This window comes from Dermacentor andersoni, chromosome 10 (genome assembly GCF_023375885.2).
Source record: "Dermacentor andersoni chromosome 10, qqDerAnde1_hic_scaffold, whole genome shotgun sequence".
Classification (NCBI taxonomy): Eukaryota; Metazoa; Arthropoda; class Arachnida; order Ixodida; family Ixodidae; genus Dermacentor; species Dermacentor andersoni.
This window is the reverse complement of record NC_092823.1, coordinates 46,132,166-46,148,465: the sequence shown is the minus strand read 5'-3', so window position 1 is coordinate 46,148,465 and position 16,300 is coordinate 46,132,166. Positions and strand designations below refer to the sequence as shown.

At 44.4% G+C, this 16,300-nt stretch overlaps 1 protein-coding gene and 1 pseudogene across 3 annotated transcripts in view; one reads left to right on the top strand and one right to left on the bottom strand.

Annotated features, from left to right (window-relative positions):
* Positions 1 to 16,300, top strand: part of LOC126543140 (papilin-like) — a 66,311-nt gene that overhangs the window by 7,323 nt on the left and 42,688 nt on the right. For 2 of the 3 annotated variants that reach the window (XM_055062265.2, XM_055062264.2), the window contains exons 2-3: positions 2,063 to 2,239; positions 6,668 to 6,859. In XM_055062265.2, coding sequence (XP_054918240.2) covers positions 2,063 to 2,239; positions 6,668 to 6,859 — 369 coding nt within the window. Of the gene's footprint in view, positions 1 to 2,062; positions 2,240 to 6,667; positions 6,860 to 10,377; positions 10,582 to 16,300 lie in introns of those variants that run through there. The other variant, XR_007601944.3, reaches the window with a different exon arrangement.
* On the bottom strand, positions 11,838 to 12,014 carry LOC126546420 (U2 spliceosomal RNA; annotated as a pseudogene).

Below are 16,300 nucleotides of genomic sequence, written 5' to 3'. Positions count from 1 at the left end.
ATCGAAATACGAACTCATTTCCTAGAACTCCACCGCAAGCACTCCTGCGCAGAGTTCTACACAGACGCTTCGAAGTCTAATGCCGGGGTGTCGTATGCTGCCGTCGGCCCTTCCTTCTCAGAATTCGATGTACTACATCCGGAAACAAGTATATTTACGGCCGAGGTCTACGCATTACTGTCTGCTTTGAAGCATATAAGAAAATCAAAACTTCAAAAGTCAGCGATATATACAGACTCCCTAAGTGTCGTGAAGGCCCTGATGTCACTCTATACACACAAAAATCCATTACTTAAAGAACTATATTCCGTCCTGTGTAAAGCGTACAGATCTAACCAGCATATCATTATATGCTGGGTGCCTGGCCATAGGAGCATCGAGGGTAATGTTCTGGCCGACGAGATGGCCACATCAATCGCATCGCAAGCTGTTAACCTTACCGCTGCGGTGCCTGTCACAGATCTGAGGCCTTTCTTGCGAAGGAGATTGCGAGACCACTGGCAACGCATGTGGGACGCGGAAACAGATAATAAGCTCCACCTTATAAAACCACAGTTAGCATTCTGGCCCCCCACTACAAAATCGCGCCGAACTGATGTCCTATTCTGTCGTCTCAGAATAGGACACACGTTTGGCACCCATAATTTTCTACTCACCGGAAGTGAGCCTCCAACCTGTGGTAGATGCGGGGAGAGGCTGACCGTACTCCACGTCCTCCTGGGGTGTCGGGAAGCCGAACCTGAGAGAAAGAGACATTTTTCATTAGCATACCGACAGCACATTCCTCTTCATCCTGCAATGCTTCTTGGTCCAGAACCGCTTTTTAATACAGAAAGAGTCCTAGGTTTCCTCAGAGATGTGGTCTTACATATTATTAGTCCCATGCATTCATAGCGCCTCCTCTCTCCAGAGGATGCCACTGCGATAATTAATTCGCATAGCACATGCCTCCAGGCCCTTGTGTTTCAAGGGCTCTAAGGAGGCAGTATTGCTCTAGTATTTCTTATAATCAGAGATATTTTACCTATCGTATCATTCTTTTTATATGCATCTAAATGTTCATAGTACAAGTCATACGTCATCGCCATAATTTTATTATACAGATTTTACGCACTCTTTAGCGTATCCTTTAAGGCCTCTTAACAGCCACGTCGCACCAACTTCATAGCAATCATAATTACACTGCAAACTCATTAGCACAGACATGGCGCTCTTTGGCCATACCTGGCCCTTGCGCCATAAAACCCCATACATCATCAAAGTGTCATGTGGAAACGGATAAAAATAATGTGTCCACTTTTCGTCGTCTTCTTGACCGTCATCGTTCTCTTCGCCTCATCGTACCATATTTCAATCGCTTAGTTTGTGTAAGGAGGCAGCCCTGCAGCGGAGTGACAATTGGCTATAGTACCTTAATGAAGACTGGAGGGGGGGGGGGGGGGAAACAGGCACTTAGATAAACCGGCCAATACACTCGGCCTGATTTCTGTGGATTAGAAGGCAGACCTTGAAGCGGCTGACTCACGTAGCCACTCTGGCTGGGCGACTTTCAATTGCTCTGGCAAAGCTCTGTTTCCATAATTGACTAGCGCGGTCGTCATTTTTGAGACCGGCATTGCAGGTGAATATAACGGCGCCATTCTGTGAAGGTTGTACACAACTGCGCGCGGATATTTTCCATGGAGAACGAATGCCTATATCATACACGAAGGAATGTCGCGCATGCCAAACAAGCGTTTAAGGCTTTTCAATTTTCTCAGTGGTTTGGGCGAATCTCTGTCAAGAAATACCAGGCGTCCTGTCCAGCTCTCGTTGTGACCTATGTACGTTTTTACAGATGTGTCGAAATGCGACAACTTCATTTGTATTTGGATTGACTTGTGTTGACTCGCGCTAAAACAGCCGCGCCGTGCTATGACGCAGTGGCATCTTTTACTGTTCACTCTCGCACAAAAAAAAGTGACTGAATGAGGAAGGTTAGAAACAATATTTTAATATTGCTGCCTGATTGACTGGTCTGTAGAAATTACTTTATCGTCTGTTTGTGATTCTATTTTTATAGGTGTTGATGCAAGGAACTATTCTTGTGACATACCACCGACAGTGGAGAGCTGTAGCATTGTACACCGAAAGTGGAGCTTCGTGCTCGAGTCGAATAGGTGCGAAATAACCTATGTGTGCTCTGATCACCCCAATAGATTCCACACAAAAGAGGACTGTGAAGCAGCTTGCCCGCGCCGTAAGTATATATGGCTGATGATGAGCGTCATCTTTGTCTTTGAGGAGCGCTGGGAACTAGCGATAGCGTAAGCCATCGCGACCAGATCACAGCAGAAGGGCTTCATAGACTTGTTCGATCCTCTGGTGGCCTGAAGGACCTATTGCGGCAGCAAAATTTTGATGGCCCTACATCGCATACAGACGCAAGCTCACCAACGCTTACCTTACATAAACATAATGTGGACTCCGGAGCCCGATACCATACGCGACAATAAAGAGGAACAATTCTGTGTTCGACCGCACGCACACGACTAACAGGGATAGGGAGGCGAGCTGGGGTTACATCTTGAGCCACTTCCACTTGCCAACGCATACACCTGTCAGCACTTCTGACTGTCACAAAGAAAACTAAAGCCACCGCACAGCGGTCCCACGCGAAAGGAAACCGCTATGTAGCGGGAACAAGAAACGCGTGGTCATTTTTGAGTTTGTACCGGCTATACATTCTGCGTTTATACTGTGAAAAACGCGCACACTGCGATGATTGCGTAGCACTCTGCCACGTGGTATGGGCACGCGCAGACTCAAGCTCACAACCATTACGAACTCAGAACTAACTCAAGCTCGCAACCATTAGACGTCCCATCGCACGACCATGGGAGGCAGAACTGTCCAGCCCTGGCTTCGGGGGCCAGTTCGAGCTGGTGGACAGAGCGACAAGGGCAGCTCAGGCCTTTATGTTTCTGGATAACTAATGAAAGAGCTCATTGTCTGGTAGGAAAGCCACCCACGTGGGCTTGACCCGCGTGCTCATCTGAATAATGTATATTCTATCTTAATTTCTCTGTTCCTGCGTGGAGAAATTAGCATAAATAAAATTAGCAAGGAATGTGGGTAACATTGAGACTGACTTCACAGATGGGTACAAGAGTTTATAATGGTTCCCATGAAGTCCAAAAGAAAATATATGGTTACCTGATTCTTAATTAGCACTTGAATCCATGTAGGATTACGACCAAATCGGTCACATCTTCATTCGAAATAGATGCAACATGGACTATTCTACTTCATCATTAGTGGCATCACTTAACTTAGATACCTAGATTCATAATATTTATTCATATTAAATCGAATAATGAATGTTAGAGATAGAGTCTAAATGCCATCATAAGCCTTAACCTTGACTTTATACCACTACTAGGCACAATAGCTTAACCAAGTTATATGCCATAAAGCAATATGACTGTTTTAATACTTGATCTATCCCAGTAGAAATAACACTAAATATGCACGCACTAAAGCACCTACATTTTACTTAAACTACTAAAAAGCAAGGCCGATTATACATTTTTGCGATACTGTCACTCTCAGTGAGATCAAAGCAGGTGGACATTGTATTAGACAGTTTTACAAAAAGAAAGAAACAGGTCATGCTACATCGTAAACTAAAAGAAAAAAAAAAGAAAAGAGAAAAAGTTACTTTAACTACTGCTCCCTAACTGCTTCAAAATATGAAGGCAGTAAAACGCGAAACAACACAAAATATGAAAGTAGAAGCTGTCAGAAATTGGGCCATCAATATTCTAGAAAGCCTTCTTTAAAAAATAATCGTGATGGAAGAACAACATAGCAGAGAACAAAAGAATTACAGTAATAGCAACGCCAATAACGCAGCCTAATGTGTTTCGGCGCCTAAACTATAGTTAACTAGATGTAGCAGTCGGTTTCTGCGTGACAGGGTGTAACTCTCTCACAAATTGTCCTTATTCACGGCTTTGCAGTACTCAGCTTGGCACTATGCATGCGACTTCCGTAATGTATTTGCTGCATTTAATCACGTGCCACCCTTGACCACGTTTGTCTTCCCTAGGGCACCTATTCTGTTACCGTAATGATCCCCAAATTTTCCACCATGATCATAAAATCTACATTATAATTTCACGCACCATCATTTTTCTCTAACAGAAATACAGGAAATCAGTACATAAAAGCTATAGCTGTAATATCGTCAAGAAATGTAGAAACTGCACCTATACCTGTACCTATATACATGCCGCAGTGATGCTGTAATTTAGATATTACCATTGTGCTCTTTTACTCTTGTTGCACTTAGTTTTTTTTTGTAGTTCATCCTCAACTAGCCATTATGGATGCGCATGCAGATTCGGTCACAATCATGCTGTTTATCTTTTAGTGCCATATACCTTCTTCGTCTTCTTCACCAGCTGATGCTTGTGGTGGTGGTCGTAAACTTTATTGAAAACGGGAAGGGAAAAGGGGGAGGTGGCTGAGGGATCGGGCTCAAGTAAGGCCCTGGGCCTGCTTGGCCTTCTCCGCCCAGTGCACCAGTTCAAGCTGTCGGTCGACGTCCCCGGAACTGAGCCAGGCTGTCCAGTCAGTTTCGCTGCTGATGGGGGGATGAGAAAACGGGAGCGAGGTGCATTCCCACATTATGTGTGTGAGTGTCCCTGTTCGTGAACAGAGCTTACACAGGCCGCTTTCCTTGCCCCCTGTGATTTTTTTAATGTACTTTGGGTGTGGGTATGTGTTTGTCTGGAGTCGCCTGAACACGATCGCTTGCGTTTTATCGATTTGCTTGGCCGGTGGTGGGAGCGCGCGACGCCTCAAGCGATGCCTATGGGCTATTTTGTGATAAGCTTCGCAGCATTCCTCGTGTCTCTCCTCCTCGTTCACGCTGTCCGCCTTCGCGGACGAGGCTCGGCGCGCGAGATCTCGAGCCAAACTGTGAGCCGACGCGTTGCCAGGCACAGCTGCGTGAGCGGGGTCCACACGAGGGTTTTCAGGCCACTTAGGGGACGCCGCGTGAGGACATGGTATGCCTGTTTGGAAATTCTACCGCGGACGAAATTGCCGATGGCAGCTTGCTATCGCCGATGACGGTATTCGCTTCCGCATACATGGCCGTGGCAATCGCGGTTTCTTCCGCTTCCACCACTCGGCCAGCCGTGATTGTTGCCTGTTCTATCAATTCTCCGTTGTGATCCGCTGCCACCGCGGTCATGAGGTCGCCGCGAGGATGTCTCGCTGCATCTGTGTAGACCACTCCACCTTGCGAGCCGTAGCGTCCCCAAATGGCTTCACTACGGGCCTACCGACGGCCCTGATGGAACTTGGGGTCCATGTCGCCCTGTAGAGGCGGGGCATAAATATGTCCCGCCTCTCATCATGTACTCTGTCTACGGTCTGCTGTCTGTGTGGTAAGCAAAGTTCTGAACGATGTTCAGTAAAGCGTTACACCCACCGACCATGCCACACATCTTCAGACATACCTTACCTTGCATTTCGTGATCTCTTTTTGGCAATTGAAAATTGCATTGACCGCTTGCTTTTTGTTGCATTTTCATGTTATCTCTCAATGCTCAAAAGTATTGTTACGATTGCTATACTTCTTGCGTCGCATCCCTTTTTGTAATGTCTCTTTCACATCCTATGACACTAACCTACCTGTATAAACTTGAATGCGTGCATCATTGCTTCCTCCACTTTTTATTGCTTCCTCTCAGAATTTATTAGGAATCCAAACTAGCATTGACGTAGGCATCCAGGTGCTCTTTAAACTTGCTTTACTGTAAGCTGAAGACCAGAAGCGAACTTCAGTTCAATTCATGTAAAATAAATGACGCCAAATTTCGAAAAGTTGTTTGCTATGCCACCTCCAGAACCACGTGAGAAGTGCGAGAAACCGCTGCGATTTACTGCTCACGATGAATACAATGTCATAACCCTGTTCATTGACCTAAGCAATAGAATCAGCTGATCGGAGACATGGTGATGGTCACGTTGTATAGCCATGTGCTATAGTTGACCTCATAAGTAGTAATGGAGCACACCCAGCGTTCAGAAAGGTGATGCCAACCACCGTAGAACACCCACGGCTTAGTTTTTTAACTCGCACGCACCAGACCACAGGGGCAAAGTAAGCCAGCTGTAATTTGCAGAACGAAGAGGGCCAATTTTGTTAGGCCTTTGGCCATGCCGCAGGCATACGCCCCCACGGAATAGCACGAAGAAAAAGCACGGCGTAGCGACGGATACACGCGTCTTCAAAAGAAGCATAGCGCCTGCAGTCTTGACTGCATGCGACATTTGTGTTGCCGTTCACCTGTACCTTGTTATTTTACAAAATAAGCATTTAAAAAGGAAACATAGAAGAGCACTGTTCCTAAAAATGATGACACCCATTTGATGCACGTATGGCAAACTGCGAATGCACTTCTAAAATATGTCTGGGCGCTTTTTGCCCAACATAAAGGGTGCGTGGACCATCAATGTATATTTACGCAATGCTCATCAGTGTCAAACGACTGAGTAACTTCCTAGTTTGATTTCTGTAGACAAGCTGGTATTTAGTTGTCGATAATAATTTCGAACCAAGTGAATTCAAGTCTCTTCCTGGTGTCAACTAACATACATTTTTTGTTAACAGTTACAGATCACACACCTCTACCAAGAGATGACTGCTCGTATTGGATTACACATTTAGACCAGTGCAAGTTCAAACGAGAGACGTCCTACCCTGACCGTCGAGGGCGAAGACAGCCCACATTACTATACAGGTTCTGTGGAGAAAGAAACACGAAACTATATGCTTACTACTTCAGAACTGGTCATTGTGTAGGTAAGCAAATATTACGTGAAAACATCAGCAGCGAAACCATTACGCGACGCGTGCTTTATAATTATTTATTTCGTAAATACATAACATTGCAAACAACCGCCCGGAGATCCTGGTGTTATCAGAAACGGTAATATTTACGAGAATCTTGTAGGAAAGCTAAGGCAACTAATGTTATATTTATTATTAGTTGAAATACCTTTTTTACAAGCTACTTGCGAAAGATTACTGTTTTTCAACGACACAAAGCTGTCTTCGCTATTTATTCCAGTGCAGTCTAATCTGGCAAATAATCTTTTTAATTTTCAATAATAAAAATAATAATAATAATAATAATAATAATAATAAATATATCAAGACGTGATTACAAGGGAGAATATGGCACACCTTTTTTTATAAGTAAATAAGAATAATAAACGTGCGTGCTTAAGCGCCATAGAAATTCATACAAAGATTACTAAAGGGAACTCTGGCTTAGTGCAGGTGGGAGCTGCAATGGGAGCGGTTGACCCAGCATGGAAATTATGGGAAGTACATGGGTAGGCCTAAATTTCCGCCTTCTGGCATGAAACGGCTTCGTGACATTGTAATTGAAACCATTACGCCACGAATGCATGCATCTACAAGCGAAGCGAAACGCTTTTAAGAGTTTATCGCGGACATACCATTTGTTGAGACGCTTGGCACGTTTCAATGCGTTTCAATTTGGCGACCTCGACATACTCAACCGTTGCAATTAGTAGTGGTTGTGCGTGTTTCCAGCATCTTCTACACATCGAATGGTATAGATTGCTCTGATATTTACGGATATGAAGGCATATAAAGCGCATTACAGTAAGCCGCAAGAACGTCTCTATCCACAAGATTGATGACCAGACAAATCCATGTACTTTTCATCATTCCAATGATGGGCCAATGACTGCAGCACCAGAGTTCCCTCTATACTCGCGGACAACTTTCTGTGGCAATGAAGGGAATTGTATGGAGGCAAAGCGCGCGCAAGTGAAAGCGCTTCTGAATAAAGTCCCGTGTTTTCATCAACGTCACTTTAATATGGGGAAAAGAAAACTGAAACACCTCATTAGCAACAGTTTGCTGCTGGACAACATTTGTTGTCCATTCTCACCTATGTATTGTTTGCTTCAAGCGGCACATTGTATCAAACAATACATAGGTGAGACTGGACAACAAATTCATACAGGACTCAACGGCTACCGCGCGGATACAAAATACAATTTACCTAAAACAGTAGCCAGCCACTTTAATGAACATTGTCACATATTCGACAAAGCAAGGCTCTATGTATTACCGACAAATTTCCGTTTACCTGGCGGAAGGAAATATACGGAATCATACCTCATACACAAGTTTATTCGCCTTCACCCAACGAGAATTAATTTGGCACGTGGCAACTAAGAATCTTTCAAAGCGGTAAGTTAAATCTGAAAATGTCATATCATCAACCAAGGCACAAAACACGTTATGCCAGCAGCTAAGCTTAATTCTTAACCTCACCTATTCCTCTATTTCGAAAACTTTTTCTTGCCTACTACTCAGTTGAATATACTCTGTCATGTTTTTACGTTTATATCAACTGTACGACTCCCTTTTGCCATGTACACCGGCCTCCACCCACTTCTGCGCACGTCACCCTCCTATTTGTTATTCCAGTTTTGGTTCCTCTCCCTCCTTTTTTTGTCTGTTTTGTTATATAGGGGGGGGGGGGGGGTTTGGAACACCCTCACCAACACATTCCAAAATCCCAGGCGCCGTTACACCTTTTTCGGCGCCTCAGCCACACAGGGTATCGCTATCTCTGTATACCACCGTAACGACACCTACGTTGAGCTACTGGGGCTAACGTCCCTTGAAAGACCATGCCACTGCCTTCCAGTTACCTCATGCATTTCAGCCCAGACACATTGTCACCATCTTAACTCCTTCGAAATTGCTCGATGCATTGCTGCTACGCTACTAAAGTCAGTCCTTCAACTGATGTCTTTTTGGGTCTTTTTTGTTACTCGCGCACCGACCGCCTGACCGGCTCTTCTGAAGCCACAAAACATGCCGCCAACGACACCCCTGAATTCTCCCTAGCCTCTCGCTTCCCCAACACCCTCCCATCCCCTCTTTTTCTTTTCTTGTTCTTTGTTTTTTTCCCTCTTGGTGTCCCCACCCCTCTTTTTCTCTTTTCTTTCTTTCCTTTTCTGCCCGCCTTTCCACTCTCCCGCTCTTGTCCCCTCGTCTTGGGAACCACGCTCACAGATGTCAGGCAACAGCGCTCATTTTCTTTGAAGTCTCTCCCTTTACAACCAGCCGCCACCGACAACCGCACGTGACGTCATTGCACTAACCCTTTAAAACTAACATGCCGAGGATGACGAGGCCGCCTTTGATGAAGATAGGCCCTCCTATCTAAACGTTGACCAGCCTTTCTGCGGCACCTTATTCCTGTTTATAACATTTATACCACAGTGTGCTATTCCATCTGCCAGCCCCTTGATTTTGGATGCGTGCATGTAAGGCACTTGCGATTCTGTGAGAATGGCTAGTCATTAAGTCCTGATTAGAGCACATAAACCGCCACCATGAAGTGGCCCTTTTAAAGGACGTTGCGGCGGTGTGCACTTGACGTTTCCCGTAATTTGATCTATTCACGAAGGATGGAAGCATGTTCCTGGTAAAACTTGTTTCATCTTGATTTCTTTATTTACAATATACACCAAAGAAAAAGAAGAGCACCTGTGAAAGGTGTCGTCAGTGGTTTTCTTAATACAGGCAGCGATATATTGCACTTCGAGCCCTATGTTTAAACAAAGCAAAGTCACAAAATCTTTCTTTAACAATTCAGGGCATCACTATTGCTCGCACCCCTATTTCCTATTTCGAAAGTGCGACGTTTGTAATTGTTTGTTGAACCTAATAACCGATAATTCTGATATTGACTCAATATAGCTGACACTCTAATTGTGTTTCAAATTTAGCTGTATTGAGATTTGCCGTGCTCTTTACTATAAATGCATGATTGCTAACCTTTTTGATAAAGTTGATTCACTGCAATCTCCATTAACCTGTCTATGAGGAAATTAACCACGCTTTATATTCTATTTTGAGATTTATTTTCCCTTTTCTTACATGATTATGCACCTACAATTGTAACACAATAAGTGAAATTAGCTATTCAAACTGTACTTTGAATGTATTGTAAGTTTTGTAACATGAAATAGTAATAAAGTGGAAATTGTAAAAGATTTCAACTCTTTTCAACAACAATGTGTTTCTTACCTTAAGCCTGGACAATATTTGCTTTTTTTACCTTACATAACTATATAATCAGTGAATATAACGGAGTACATTGTCACCGACTGTTTACGTTAACGTAGAATAAATACAAATAGACGCATTCGCCTTAGCATAAGAATACTTGCTTGAAATGTTACTTTGCTTTCCAAAAACGACGCGTATCTTCATGAAGTTGGATGGTTTAATTCCAGAGCTTCTTCTATTTTCTCTATTTACAGAAATCGTACTGCGAACATGGTGAGCAAGAAATAAATTTAGAACTTAAGAATATTATAAGAATCCTTTACTTCCCTCCAAGTGTAATTTTAATAAAGTGAAGCAAGAGGACATCAAGGTCTATAACCATGTTCTGCTTTACATAGTAAACGCTATGTACCACAAGTATCAGCAAAAGAATAAAATGTTACTCGCTGGAAATCTAATCCCAAACTCATTGTGCTAATGGAATATCGCAACATGCATTGACAAGTCATTGAAGTTGCCGGATACAAGTTTTGATGTGACTGACCTAGACTGTTTAGGATTTCGCACTATGAGAGTACAAACTTGTGAACATTCACGTGCAAAACAACATTTTGTACAACCTTTGCTCGCATGGCACGCAAGTTCCAATAAAGCTCAATAACCCAATCGAAATTTGAAAGCACGTGACAATGTAATCACATGGTGACAAAACGACTTTTTTCCAACAGACCAGCGCGGCTTCTTGAAATGATGGCATACATTCATTCAGGCTCATACCATTACAAGCTTTATAATCTATTGGCAGAATTCGTGTAAACATATAAGCACAATTTGTTTCCGAATTAAGAATACTTTATTGCTCAGCCAGAAGCGTATGCACTCCTTAGATTACCTTAAGAAATGCCTTAAAATTGATTTGTGGAAGGCCTTTTTCTAAACTTAACAAGACAGTAGAATGCTTTACGACAACATAACACTGCCACTACTGCTTCCAGAAGCAGCGAATAAAACATCAATAATGGTGCACAGCACAAGTATCTTCTCCCATGCTGATCTATTAAATCACCCATAGAGAACGTGCGGCACCTCGAATGGCGCCTGTGATGTTAAGGATTATGCCGATGATGTTTACAGGCATCCCCTTTGAAACTACTGCGCGAGAAACAGTCACATGCAAAAGGATAGACAGTTGGGCGTGTTGGTACGATAAGATGATTTTGGCTTCTAGCGCGAAGTGAAACACGGACACAGAAAGGAGCAGACAGGACGAGCGCTAAAAAAAACAGTCACATACCATGCTTGATCTTATCTGATTTTAATACGATTATTGCGCTCTAGCCACTACGCCATTGGTCCTTGATATTTTGTTTTCTAATAAACATTTTATCGCTTGATTCTGCAATTGTCTATACCTATAACGACTAGAGATCCATCTATCTCTCGCCTGCCTTTCCTGACCTAAACTTGAAACGTCTCTACCTTGTCTTGAATGCCGAACAATTTAATGTTTCCGTCCGCTTTGAAAGCCAGCACTTCTTCCATACGCATGCTCCTTGCGGTTCTTGCTGGGTGAATGTCTTAGCAAGCATATCCATCTCTGTTGTCTAATAGCTATGGACTTCTCTTTGTGTTATTGCAGCGAAGCTGTATGTGGCTAGGTTTTGACTAAAAATGTGTGCATGAACAAGACACGTATAGATCGAGAACTTCTCCCCATACGTGGGCTGATGCCGAAGACAGTGCAATACCAGTGTGACCCGCGACGGAGGTAAGGCAAGCTTTAGGCATTCCGCTAACTTGCAAACATAAGTTTTTTATGTCAGGTCCAAATACAAGCTGTATCAGATAAGCTGATAAGAACAGACACTACACTTTTAACCGAGTTGGTCATGTCTATGTTCGCACCACCTTCCCTTTGTCGGCGTTTCAATTACTTCCGTATCTCCTTTCCTTCCGCTCTCCCGGGGTGGCGGCCGTGTAAACGTGCTGCCCATCAGAACCACGAGGCGGAAAGAAATTGGAACCGTCCATGTGTCCCCAATCCCACTAACTTCGAACGTTTCACTGGAGAAATTGTCAGCTTTCCGAGAGACCTTGAAGGGAAGCACTTTTGTGTGGGCTGTGTTGTGTGTGACCGCTGTTGTTTGCTAGTGACCTCACAGCAATCACTGCACTGCAGGACGTCGACCAACGCACGATCGCCTTGGCTGCAGTGAAGTGTGCCCTCGGAGTGCGCCGAGGTGAGTGTCTGTTGTATGTGCCGGGATTCGTTAGTAAAAGGTGTCGTGCCGTGTTTAGCAACAGTACATGGGTATGTGTATACCTCGGTGCCTCATCATCTTCCGACGCTCAGCATCGTAGGGGAGCGACTAGTCGCGCCTTGCCTTCCATTTATGTGGCAACCGCGTTTGAATCATGTCACTGGACAGTTCGCCATTAAGGAACCCGCATACACAGCTTCTCTGGTTATGCACCTTCACAGATTGCAATGGCAATGGATTTTTACAGCGAAGCTGTTAAGGGTTAGTTGCCCCAGGATCGTGTCCCTGTGTTGACCCAGAATTCCGCAGGTAGTGCAATGACGGGCCGGCCCGCGGTGGTGGTGACGCAGGCATTAAGCACTCCACATACGTGGGCAGATTGATACCCAAGAGGGTGTTATACCGGGCCGACCCACGAAGGAGGTGCAATTCGCAATTACAGGGCCCACATATACATTTTTGCTGGTCATCCTTCTTGACAGCGTGAAAGGGCAGCGAGTCCTTTAAAGCAAATTTGAAAATGTTTATAGAAAGAATTCGAAGTAAAAAAATCACTGACGATTACAAACTACCTAACGTGAATTTTTTTAGAAGCTGCATATGTGTTTTGAAATCGCGATATATTGTGGCAAAGAATTTGTTTCTGAACGACAGGGTCCTCTCGGCGGTGGCGCTGAGCCTCAGCTCGGGCCACTCGTTCAGCAGCAGTGCCAGACGAACCAATTCCACCGGTTGCGTCGTTCTTGTTTAGAAAGAAAGCGTGAACACGGGAACACGTGGATCGCATGGAGCGCATTCTCTAGCGGCGGCCACGCAGAAGAAGTAGCGCATGCGCAGTAGGTCCCAAGCCTACACCAGCACTTAGTTTCCATATGTGGCATCGGTGGACGTGGTCGCCGCATGCGTGATCGCATTCATTGAGCATGTCTCAAGCGCCCCCCCCCCCCCCCAGCTTTTGTCCTCACTCTTTTGCCATATTCTTTTCCTCCATTTTCCTCGTAGTGTTATCGCTGCACCCTCCTCCTCTTCCACTATCCCGCTCACTCTCTGAGGTGTCTCCGTCCTTCAGCACTCGCTGCGCTCCGCGTTCGCTCGGTTACCTATAGGGACGCCGACGTTGAACACAGGAACGACCGCATAAAAGCTACACTCTAAAAAAACCACTGCGTTCGTATTGCTTCCAAATTGTTCCTAGGTTTGCTTTGTTGCCATGCGCTGAGGCATTGAGCGATGGCGCCACAAAGCAGTTCAGTGACTACTTGGAAGCGTCAGTGGCCATTTTGTGAGAACACTGTAAGTGTGAATATACTTTCAGGTTATTTATTTAAGTGTTTTTTCATGGCTTTCTTAACTACAGCTAACGCTGACGTCAAACCATGAGCTGACACCAAGAAAGCACGCAGAAAGTTCTCACTACATTCTAATTTGTCATTGTAGCATCTTTATGACGCAGTCAGACCAATTGCGGTTGTCGTCTTTTAACTACTCAAGGGCACAGAGGTAAAGTACGTAATTTTTACTTTATAATTTATCATTCTGCTTCAGCCTTCTGGAGAAGCCCACTATTTTGAAAAATTATACTGAGAAGCTTAAACCGCCGTACATATTACTGATTTAGCACAATGTGCGTTGCGTTAAGGTAGGACATGACAATGGCTGCTACTGCAGATTACAGTGTGACTGTCTACCAAGGCACGTGGTCAACCGCACAGAATGACGACGCAAAATTTCGTATACATATTGTTCTTGCAGTCATTCTATATGCTATATATTCACCGAAGACGCCTTACTGTAACTTAATCGCTTACTGTTCGGTGCATGTCAGTATAGTAAAGAACGCTGCCAGTGCTACTGCAATGTGTAGAGCACATATAATTAAAGCATATCTGGTCGCCCACATCATTCTTCAGTGGTACTCGGCAAGTAAGTACGACACATCTTAGGACATATAATTCTATTTCACATAAGCAAATCCAAACATCTTTAGACGCATTGCGCCTGTTATACTGTTTTGGCAGTTTCCTTGCTCTAACGTACGTGCGGAGTCTACATATGTGAGAGTAGTATATTTTCCGCAAGCTAAGTGGCATCGCCGAATGAACTTTTTCATGTGTGCGAGAGGCAATACTAGTCTTTATAACGTGTTCTAGACGCAGAAGAAACAAAGCTTTTATATGGAGGTTGTGAAAGTTTATATCCTGTAGTTGCTTCACATCCAACTTGTGGATTTACCAGACTGTGACACGTGTTGCTGCAAATAATATCTGAAGGTATATGCTTCCCGCGCCCATTATATCACCATTATTCAGAGTGGGGTTCCACTAAACGAGCAAGATTGATGTAGGCATAGCGCCGTATCGGTTATTTAGATTTGGCGCCGTCAAATCAGAGGCTGCGACTGAGTCGAAGACTGAGATCGAGACTGCCAAGCCAATGATGGACGCGGTTGCAGGCGTTGCCTATACGTACGCGAGGCCGGAGTCCTCTACATTGCCTTCCGCTCCATTAGGACCTTCCCGCTCAGCACGACGGCCCGATGTTCGCAAAGTTGGAATGGTCATGGCAGGCACGTACCCAGGATTTTTTTTCGGGGGGGGCCCACCACCTCCATCATCATCATCATCATCATCATCATCATCAGCCTGTTTTATGTGCACTGAAGGACGAAGGCCTCTCCCTGCGATCTCCATTTACCCCTGTCCTGCGCCAACTGATTCCAACTAGCACCCGCGAATTTCCTAATTTCATCGCTCGACCTAGTGTTTTGTCGTGCTCGATTGCGTTTCCCTTCTCTTGGAACCCATTCTGTAACCCTAATTGTCCAACGGTTATCTAACCGGCGCATTACATGACCTGCCCAGCGACATTTTCTCCTCTTGATTTCAATTTGAATATCGTCTATACCCGTTCGCTCTCTGATCCAAAGCGCTATCTTTCTCTCTCTTAACGTTGTGCCTAGCAATCTTCGTTCGATCGCTCCTTGCGCTGTCCTTAACTTGCTCTCAAGTCTCTGCCCCATATGTCAGCACTGGCAAAATGCACTGATTGCACACCTTACTTTTCAATAATAATGGTAAGTTTCCAGTCAGGAGCTGGCAATGTCTGCCGTATGCGATCCAACCTATTTTTATTCTTCTGTGAATTTCCTTCTCATGATGAGGGTTCCCTGTGATTGATTGACCTAGGTGAACGTACTCCTTCACAGTCTCTAGTGGCCGACTGGCGATCCTGATCTCTTGTTCCTTTGCCCGGCTATTTATCATTATCTTCTTCTTCTGCATATTAATATTCAACCCCACTCTTACAGTCTCTCTGTTAAGGTCTCCAATCATTGGTTGTAACTCGTCTGCATTGTCGTTGAATAGAACAATGTCATCGGCAAACCGAAGGTTGCTGAGATATTTGCCGTCGATCTTTATTCCTAAGCCTTCCCAGTTTAATAGCTTGAATTCTTCTAAGCACGCAGTGAATAGCTTTGGAAAAATTGTCTCCCTGTCTGACCTCTTTCTCTATAGGTATCTCCCCTGCTTTTCTTGTATAGAATTAAGGTAGCTGTAGACCGTCTGCAGATATTCTTCCGCGAAGGACGAGTCAGTAAGACGAGAAACTATTTACAGATTATATTTACAACAACGGTTGCAGCGCTGACCGATTAGATTCACAGCGCGAGCCCAGTTCGTTCTTCCTCCTCTTTTCTGGAGTGATGGCGCCTACGCGCATCGTTCAAACAAACAAATACCACACGCATGAAGCAATACTTTCCAAGCTTTTTACGTAAGTGTTCTGTACTCCTTGATTACGTAGTGCCTCTATGACTGCTGGTATCTCTACTGAATCAAATGCATTTTCGTAATCTATATAAGCCACATAGAGAGGCTTATTGTACTCTGCAGATTTCGCGATAATCTGATTGATG